The sequence below is a fragment of the Camelus ferus genome, chromosome 22 (assembly GCF_009834535.1).
Source record: "Camelus ferus isolate YT-003-E chromosome 22, BCGSAC_Cfer_1.0, whole genome shotgun sequence".
Lineage (NCBI taxonomy): Eukaryota > Metazoa > Chordata > Mammalia > Artiodactyla > Camelidae > Camelus > Camelus ferus.
Genome location: NC_045717.1, coordinates 21457778 through 21466715, shown reverse-complemented (window position 1 = coordinate 21466715; position 8938 = coordinate 21457778). Strand labels below are relative to the sequence as shown.

Below are 8938 nucleotides of genomic sequence, written 5' to 3'. Positions count from 1 at the left end.
CGTGACTCCAAAGTACCCTCCCCCATCTTTCTGCTTCGCGGCCCTGCTCCGCCCCCTTTTGGGACCGCCCCTCCGCACAGCGTCCGCCAATGAGAGCGGTGGTGTGGAACGCGGGTGGTTTCCATGGGAACACTGGAGGGAGGAGGGAAAGGTTACCTGGCAATCCGGAGAAGCCGCGAGGTCCCGCCGAGCGGTCGACAATTGTATTCCCAGAGCCCGAGGAACCCGAGCTGACGGATCCTGGTCTGAGGCGATTCCTAGTCGAACCCCTGACACCCAGGGGCCCTAGGCCCCAACCCAATCATGACGTCTCCTCTGTGCTGGGCGGCCTCTGCCAACGCCATGCCTTCTCAAGACCAGGTTTCAACCCACTCCAAAGTAAGGGGCAGTCAGGCTCAAGCCAAGCCCCACCACCCCGGAGGCAAGGGCTCGGCGCAGGCCTGGCATCCACTCTATTCCAAGGCTGGACCCCTCCATGCCACCGAGGGGAAGTCCACTGTGCGCATGCAAGTGGCTGAGTTACAAAGGAAGATACAACTGTTAGGTAAGATGGGTCCTGAGGGTACAGAAGGGTCATGAGTCAAGTCCTCTGAGCTAGCATGGTGTGACAGCGTTTCACTGGCATCCATCCAGATGGCCAGTTTCTGGTGTCAAAAACGTATATCTGTTCATGGTTTTCCTCATCTCTCTTATAAAACCTTTCCCTCGCTCAGAACTGACTGGAATGTATTTCATACTTTTATGTAATTTCAACTCTTCTACCATGTATGGGGTGGTGAAGTTCATAAATTCTAGATCCAGATTTTCTGGGTTCAAATCCTGGCTCTACATATACTAGTTTGACTGTTGGAGACTAAGAGTAACCTAATGACTCTCAGTTTGTCCATCCGTAAAATGGGGATAGTAACAGTACAACCCCACAGGTAGTTGAAATGTGTAAAGTTCTTAGAACAGTGCCTAGCACCTAGTAACGCTGTAAAGTGTAAATCAGTGGTTCTCGATGAAAGAGGGCCATGTTGTTCCCCAGAGAACATTGAGCAATGTCTGGAGACATTTTGGGTTGTCACATTGTTGGAGAGAGGTGTTACTGGCACTGGGGGGGTGTAGAAGCCAGGGATGTTGCTCAACATCTGACAATACGCAGGACAGCTCAACACAGCAGATAATTATCCATCCCAAATGTCACGGGTGCCACAGTTAGGAAATCCTGGTGTAACCATTGCTGCTGTTGTTTTATTAGGAGGTAATTTTGCATAGTGGTTGAAGGTATGGGCTGGGGTGTCAGATTGGTTGTGACTTTGAACAATCTAATAAATCTGAGTCTTCTCATCTATAAAATGGGTATAATCTTTATGGGTATGTACTTATTGGCATCTGGCATTTGATAGCTCGAAAATTATTAATTCAGCACCCAACATATAACAAATGCTCAAAGTAAAATTGTTATAATGTTGACAATTACCAAAAGGTCTTCCCTCTGGGAAGTCATCCCCCCCACCGACTATGATGCTCTGCTTCTGCCTGCCCACCTCCTATGACCCTAGAGGGTGACCGGAAGGCCTTTTATGAGAGCACCCAGTGGAACATCAAGAAGAATCAGGAGACCATCCGCCACCTCCACGAGGAGATCAGGGTGCTGCAACTGCAGCTGACGGACCTGCTCAAGGTGAGGGTGCAAAAGTGGGTAAAGAGGTTCCAGAGGGTGGGGATAGGGGCAGAGCACGGCCTCAGGTAGAGGTGGCCTGAATCAGTAGGGCAACTAGGCTCTTCTCCCTGCAGGGAGATGAGAAAGTTGTCCAGGCAGTGATTCGGGAATGGAAGTCAGAGAAGCCGTACCTGAAGAACAGGACAAGCCAGGTTTGCCCCCTCCCTTTCCACTGACCATCTCCTGTCATTTCCAGCCTGGGTCCCCACCCCACTGGCCTCCCTGTCCCCCATCTTACCCTCTCCAATCCTTTCTCCACACCAACCTCTGTTTATTTACTCAGTCTTTATTTTTGTTTATTGAAATACAGTTGATTTACAATGTTGTGTTAGTTTCTGGTGTACAGCACAGTGATTCAGTTATACATATATATTCTTTTTCATTATCAGTTATTACAAGACATTGAATGTAGTTCCCTGTGCTGTACATTGGAACCTTATTTTTCTGTTTTGTATATAGTACTTTGTATCTGCTAATACCAAACTCCTAATTTATCCCTCCCGGTTACTTGCCCCTTTGGTAACCATAAGTTTGTTTTCTATGTCTGTGAATCTCTTTCTGTTTTGTAAATAAATTCTTTGTATCAATTTTCTAGATTCCACATATAAATTATATCATATGATGTTTGTTTTTGTCTTACTTCACTTAGTATGATCATATCTAGGTCCACCCATGTTGCTACAAATGGCATTTCATTCTTTTTTATGGTAGGGTAGTATTCCATTATCTATGTATACATTATATATGTACACCCCGTAATTTCCTTATCTAGTCATCTGTCGATGGACACTTGGGTTGCATCCAAGTCTTGGCTATTGTAAATAGTGCTGCTATGAACATTGGGGTGCATGACCTTTTCAAGTTAGAGTTTTGTCCAGATGCATGCCCAGAAGTGGGATTGCTGGATCATATGGTAACTCTATTTTTAGTTTTTTAAGGAATCTCCATACTGTTTTCTGTAGCGGCTGCACCAAATTACATTCCCACAAACAGTGTAGGAGGATATTTACTCAGTCTTTATCATGGACCAATCATGTACTTAGCATGGTTTTAGGTACTGGCCCCCGTGTAGTGAAAAAAAAAAAAACAGACCATGTCCCCATTCCCCCAAACCTCATATCTTAGTGGGGAAAACAGAAACGAAAAGAACACCAAAGAACAACAAAATATAGAAACAAAATAAGAAACACCAAAGAAACAAAGTAACTTCCAGTGGCGGCAAGAGAAATGAATAAAACAGAGTGACTTACTAGAGAAGAATAGGAGGGGAGGAGTCACCCCTTAGATGGAGAGGTAGGGGTCTTTGCTTTCTCTAAGAAGGAGCTATTTGAGCTGATAATGGGACAGGCAAGAAATGATCAAGGAAAAGTGTTCCAGGCCTTTGGAACAGCAAGTGCAAAGTCCCTGGAGTAGGAACAAAGTGTGTTGGGGACACAGAGGAGGACAGTGTGGCTGGATGCGGTGTGAGGGGGCACTCAGCGGAGGCAGAACCTTGCAGCAGGCCTTGCTGTCCATGATGAAGAGTACAGATTTTATACAAAGAATCAGAGAAGTGGAAAATGGACTGTGAAAAAGCAAAAGTAGAAGCCAGGAGGAAGTCATCTGGGTGAAGATGGGGTTGGCTGCACTAGGACAAAGGTGGTAGAAATAGGAAGAAAGAGATCTCTTTGGGGGAACTTTTGGGGGTTTTTTAAATGTTTTTAAATTCTTTACTTTTATTTTGGGGAGGAGGTAATTAGGTATTGGTCACCGTGCAGTGGGAGAAAAAAAAGACTCCCCTTTTGGGGGAAGTAATTAGATTTATTTATTTTTAGTGGAGGGACTAGGGATTGAACACAGGACCTCATGCATGCTAAGCAGGCATTCTACCACTAAGCTATACCCTTTCCCCTCTGGGGGAACCTTTGAAATAGGGATTTGCTAACAAACTGAATGTAGGTGGGAGAGAAAAAGAGAAGATGAGGATGGCATCAAGGTTTTGGATCTGAGCACCCATAATGATGGAGCTGCCATGAGCTGAAATGGAGAAGAGTCAAGAAGGGCCAGTCTGGGGAAAGATTGAGTACTTACTCAGTTTTGGACATGATAATTTCAAGCTGCCTGTGCAGACATCTGGAAGGCAGTGTAGATATGGATGTACTATCTGCAGTTCAGGATGGAGGTGAAGTTGGGGTGTCTTCAGTGTATAGGTGACTTTTAAAACCCTGAGTCTGGATAGGATCACCAAGGGGGTGGGTGTGGACAGAGAAGAGAGAGGCCAGGGGCCGGCTCTTCAATGGCAAAGGAGATGGAGAAGCAGCAGCTAGGGAGGTAGGTGGAAAACTAGGGAGTAGGGGTCCTGGCAGCCACCAAAACGGAGACTTTGCAGGAGTAGGGGGAATCACCGAGGTCCGACGCTACTAAGAGACAGGGGAGGTGAGAATCAAGATATAGAAGAAAGGGTAAAAGGACCAGACGGGGTTTCAGGTCCCTGCTCTTGCTCCTATTCCTCCAGCAGGCCCTGGAGCATCTGGACCACCAGCTGAGTGAGAAGGTGAAGCAGCTGAACGCTCTTCGGCACCAGCTGGGGTTGCGGCAGAAGTGGCTGGAGGAGCTCCAGCTGCAGCACAGTCTGCGTGAGCTGGAGATGGTAGAGATGCAAGACAGCAACACAGAGGTGGCCAAGGTGGGGTCAGTGAGGTCTGTGGAGGGCTCAATCCTGGGCGAGGAACTGAGCAGGGAGGGGACCCAGCTCTGCCTTGCTCCCCTTTAGACCATGCGCAACCTGGAGAACCGCCTGGAGAAGGCCCAGATGAAGGCCGAGGAAGCGGAACACATCACCAATGTGTACCTGCAGCTCAAGGCCTATCTACGGGTAGGGACCAGGACGACTGGGGTTGGGAGAGCCAGCCTGGTGAGGGACAGTGGTGACAGGCCCGCCCCATCTCCCATGCTCCAGGAGGAGAGCCTTCACTTGGAGAACCGGCTGGACTTCATGGAGGCTGAGGTGGTGAAGACAAAACACGAGCTGGAGGAACTGAACGTAGTGAATCAGGAGGCGCTCAATGCCAGGGACATCGCTAAGGTGCCAGCCTGTCGGCCCCTGAGGGTCCTGTCCCACTGCTGTCACGGTCTCTTGGCCCCAACATCTGAACCCCAGCTGTCCCGGAACCTGTCCCATCTCTCTCCCAGGACCCGACAGCCTGACCCAGCTGTCTAGAGTTGGATCTGCGGCTCAGGCCCAGAGCCACCCTAGATGCCAGCTGGTCCTGCCGTTCCCCTGCCCGCTCTCCAGAACCAGCTACAGTATCTGGAAGAGACCGTGTTCCGAGAGCGCAAGGAGCGCGAACGCTACCTAACCGAGTGCAAGAAGCGCGCGGAGGAGAGGAAACTGCAGAACGAGCGCATGGAGCGCAAGGTGGGCGCACCAGGAGCGCGGGGCGGCGACCTCAGCCTGTTCCTGCTTTGATCCGGCCCTACCAGGTCTACGCTGCGCCCCTATGCTGGCCCACGCCTCGGACCCTTCCCCATTTCTGAAACCTCCACTAGATGCCATGGCTCCTCCCACATCCCTGACTCCTCCTCCGGCCCTCCAGCCCTCCAACGCTCCCTGTACTCTCTGGTGGGTCCTCATCCTTCCGCACCAGCTTTTGCCGGTGTCCAGAATTTGATCCTGCCTCTAGCCCACCCCTTACCGACAGGCCCCGCCCCCTGTCTTGACCCCGCCCCTCTGCACTGCCTCTGAGGCTACCCAGCTCTGACCAAGGCTCTGTCAAGCACTCTTGACCCCTGTCTGGGTGCCCTTAGCCCCAAGCTTGGGGGCCACTCCCTCCGTGACCCGGGTTCGGATACCCATTCCCACCCCACCCCCAGCGTCTGCCCTAAGCCCTTGTCCGTGAGCCGACTCGGGCCCTGACCTCAACCCATGAGCAGACCCAGCGTGAGCACGTGCTGCTGCAGTCCGACGAAACCATCCAGGACAGCCTGCACTCCAAGGAGGAGGAGCTGCGGAAGTGCTGGAACCTGTACCAGATGGAAGTGCTCTTCGGCAAGGTCAAGGACGTCACTGGCCTGGCGGAAACCCACGTGAGTGCTGCCCGCGGCCCCTCCCAAGTTCCAGACAGAGATGAGCCCAGGAAGCCAGCACACTCAGCCTCCTCTCTCTGCCGTATCAATTCCTCAGGATACAGACCTACTCTTTTCTTGAAAGACACCCCTTCCTCCTCCAGCTCAGGCCCCTTTTCTCTGCTGCCTCTCACAGCAAAACCCACGGAAGTTATCTACGCTGGTCATCACCCTCTCTCCTGTTCCTGCTTACGCGGGCGCCGACTACTCTGGCATGTCAGCTTTAGGAGGACTGGGCGTGTTGCTTTTCCTCTCCTTTGTCTCCAGCGCCTGTAACAGGGTCTGGGGCGCAGTAGACTGCCCAGTGACAGCCTCCGTCCCTGACAAGCTGGGCCCCTGCTCTGGGGCGCGCATTGGGCAGCATCTTCCTCGAAACTTTCTAAGACCTTATGTCCCGGCTGGCAAATACTGATTCCCCTGGACCCCTGTCCGTTTTCTCCACTTTGGGCACTCTCCAACCCACTACTCTTTCCATGGGGTGACCCCGAGGAGTTCCGGCACTTGGACGAATGGGGTCATCTGGAGCAATTTCCAGAAATTGGCCTAGTGGCTGATAGCTCCGCTCTCACGATGGCCGTATTTCTTCACGGGAGTGGGCAAGATTCACTGCCAGAATGTAGCTGGCACGTTGATTTAGGAAAGCAGCTGTGCTCACTGCTATCGCTGCCCGGCAATCTGATTTTGGTGGATTCAATTTCCTTATATAGACAAGGAAGGGCCCGCAAAAATCATGTGTCCGGAATGGCACACCCACCACGCAGCCCAGACTCTGATTCACAGAGTGCCCAAACAGCGCTGTGCAGAAGCCACCAGCTCAAGGCCACCTGTCCTGCGTGTCCCGGGGAAAGCGGGAGGGATGCACCTGTGTCTGCCCTGGCCCTGGCTCTGACTTGAGCTGGGCGGCCCCCAGGCCATCGTGCGGCGGTTCCTGGCGCAGGGCGACACCTTCACGCAGTTGGAGACACTCAAGAGCGAGAACGAGCAGACGCTGCTGAGGCTGAAGGAGGAGAAGCAGGGGCTGCAGCGGGAGCTCGAAGATCTCAAGTACTCAGGGGAGGCCAAGCTGGTGAGGTGAGGCCTCGGTGCCCGAGGACGAGAGGAGGGGCTACGGGGATCGCCGGTGCTCTAATCGCGGCCTCCCTGCTCCCTGCAGCGAGCAGAAGCTGCAAGCCGAGTTGCGGGGGCGCCTCAAGGCGGAGGAGGAGCGGCGCGCAGACGCACAGGATCGGCTGGAGCGCACCTTGCGGGCTATACAAATGACCAAGGAGGGCTTCGAGCATCTGGCGAGCAAGCTGAGCCACGTCACACTGGCAGGCCCCGCCCCCAAGGAAGCCCCGCCCAGAGCCCCACAGGATGTGAAAGGCGGCGTCACCATCCAGGTGGGGTTCCTGCCACGACGCCTACTCATGGGAACCCACCTCATGCCCTGTCCAGATCGTCAGAGGCCCAAACATAGGGGAAACCCGACCTACGTCTCAGGGGGCACCCCCTTACTCCTCAAGAGGCCCAGGACTCAAGAGACCCTGTCCCGTTTCGAGTCCCGCCCCCGTGGGAAAGTCCCACCCATCACCCCCCATACACCCAAAACTTCAGAAACCCCACTCCAATCCTGGAGCGACCACAGACAAGAGAAGCCACCATGCCCGCAGCTGAGTTCCATTTCTTCAGGTCATCGCCGCAATGGCCTCTCTCCAGTTACACCCCCTCCTCCCCTAACTCCTTGGCTTGGGTCTCTGAGTTCAGAGGCTTTGCCTCACAGGCATGGCCCATGACCACAGGGCCCCGGCCCCACAGAGATTAGCACCACCCCTCTTAGTAGCCCCTCACTTCAAAGGCCTCGGCCCTGAAAGGAAAGCCCCACCCCTGGGTGGAGCCTGCCCTAAGGGCCCCGCCCTTCCTGGCTGACCCCGTTCCGCCCTCAGCCGCAGGAGGACGACCACTACGCGGAAAAAGAGCTGGATCCCAAGGCGGGTGACTATCTGCCCAACCTGCTGAGCCTTGTGGAGGAAAAGCTATTGAAGCTACAGGGACAACTCCAGGACCACGATGTGCCAGCGATGCTGCGCCACTTGGCCGAACGCGAGGTGCCCATTCAGCCAGGGGGTGGGGTTGAGGGTACAGGCGCTGGGGCAACTCCCTGGAGACCAGAGGGAAGGCCCATGGGCTGGGAATAGGCCTTAGGGACAACAGGTGAGGTTTGAGGAGCCAGGAGAATATCCAGAGGGCCCGGGGAGGCCAGAGGTCAGGACTGGGGGGAATCGAGGGTCGGGCCTCGAGAGGCCAACGGATGGGACCTTGAGACTAGGGGTGGGCATCAGGGTGCGTGCTGAGAACAAATGCCGCGGCTGGGCTGGAAGCAAATTACAGGAGTGGGCAGAGGTGCCGAATGGAATGGCGGTATATCTCAGAGTGGGGTGGGGAGGAGGAGGAACGGACTTCCTTGCAGCCCCTGCCCGCCCACACTCTGCTTCCCCACTCCTCCCTCCCCCAGTTCTACTCCACCCTAGAGGGAAAGCTGCCGACGTACAACACCCGCATCGCCCTGCCCCTTGCCAGTCCCAAGGACAAGTTCTTCGGTCAGTGTGGGCAGGAAAGGGGGGCGGGGCTGGGGGCCCAAGCAAAGCACCGGGAGGTGGTCAGAGGCCGGACTTACAGCCAAGGTAGGGGTGGGATGCTAAAGGCTGGAAAGGGAAATCTGAACCAGGAATGGGAACCTTGATCTTCTCATTGCCCTTCGCAGATGAAGAGGAGAGTGAGGACGAAGACAACGACGTGGTGACCCGCGCGGCACTCAAGATGCGTTCCCAGAAATTAATCGAATCCCGCAAAAAGAGGCGCGTTCGCTCGCAGAGGTCCTAGACTCGCTCTCGAGCTTACCTGGGGCTTCCAGGCCCCTGCAGAGCCCCCGACCCCTCTGGGCCCAACCGCGGGCCCCCGGGGCACCTTCAAGGACGGAAGGCAGCCCGGGCAAGGGAGCAGAGCGAGCAGGCAACGCCCGGAGTAGAGAAGGGGGCTGGGCTGCCGGACGTTCCCACAGTAAAATCTCCCCAGGCTGGTCTCCGCCGGCCTCGGAATCGCGCAATAAAGGTCACCGACCAGCCCCCTGAGTATTCTCTTCTCCTTGATCCT

The 8938-nt window shown here is 54.2% G+C and overlaps 1 protein-coding gene across 2 annotated transcripts; it reads left to right on the top strand.

Annotated features, from left to right (window-relative positions):
* The first annotated feature begins 124 nt into the window (after positions 1-124).
* Positions 125-8916, top strand: CCDC151 (coiled-coil domain containing 151). Of its 2 annotated transcripts, none has more exons than XM_014559476.2 (13): positions 125-544; positions 1545-1666; positions 1780-1857; positions 4200-4370; positions 4458-4559; positions 4644-4769; positions 4980-5102; positions 5618-5770; positions 6720-6880; positions 6963-7188; positions 7732-7893; positions 8301-8385; positions 8550-8916. In XM_014559476.2, the coding sequence occupies exons 1-13, from the start codon at positions 304-306 to the stop codon at positions 8666-8668; spliced, it is 1869 nt and encodes a 622-aa protein (XP_014414962.2). In that variant the 5' UTR covers positions 125-303; the 3' UTR covers positions 8669-8916. The 2 variants fall into 2 exon arrangements, with proteins under 2 accessions (XP_014414962.2, XP_014414963.2); XM_014559477.2 differs by having other exon boundaries at positions 304-544; positions 4203-4370.
* Positions 8917-8938: the final 22 nt, after the last annotated feature.

What these genes read in the sequence shown, in the direction of transcription:
- CCDC151 (XM_014559476.2), top strand. Translation starts at nt 304, where the DNA reads ATGACGTCTCCTCTGTGCTGGGCGGCCTCTGCCAACGCCATGCCTTCT. An exon ending in AGCTGACGGACCTGCTCAAG is followed by an intron (nt 1,667 to 1,779) that starts GTGAGGGTGCAA and finishes TTCTCCCTGCAG; the next exon opens with GGAGATGAGAAAGTTGTCCA. An exon ending in AGCTCAAGGCCTATCTACGG is followed by an intron (nt 4,560 to 4,643) that starts GTAGGGACCAGG and finishes CCCATGCTCCAG; the next exon opens with GAGGAGAGCCTTCACTTGGA.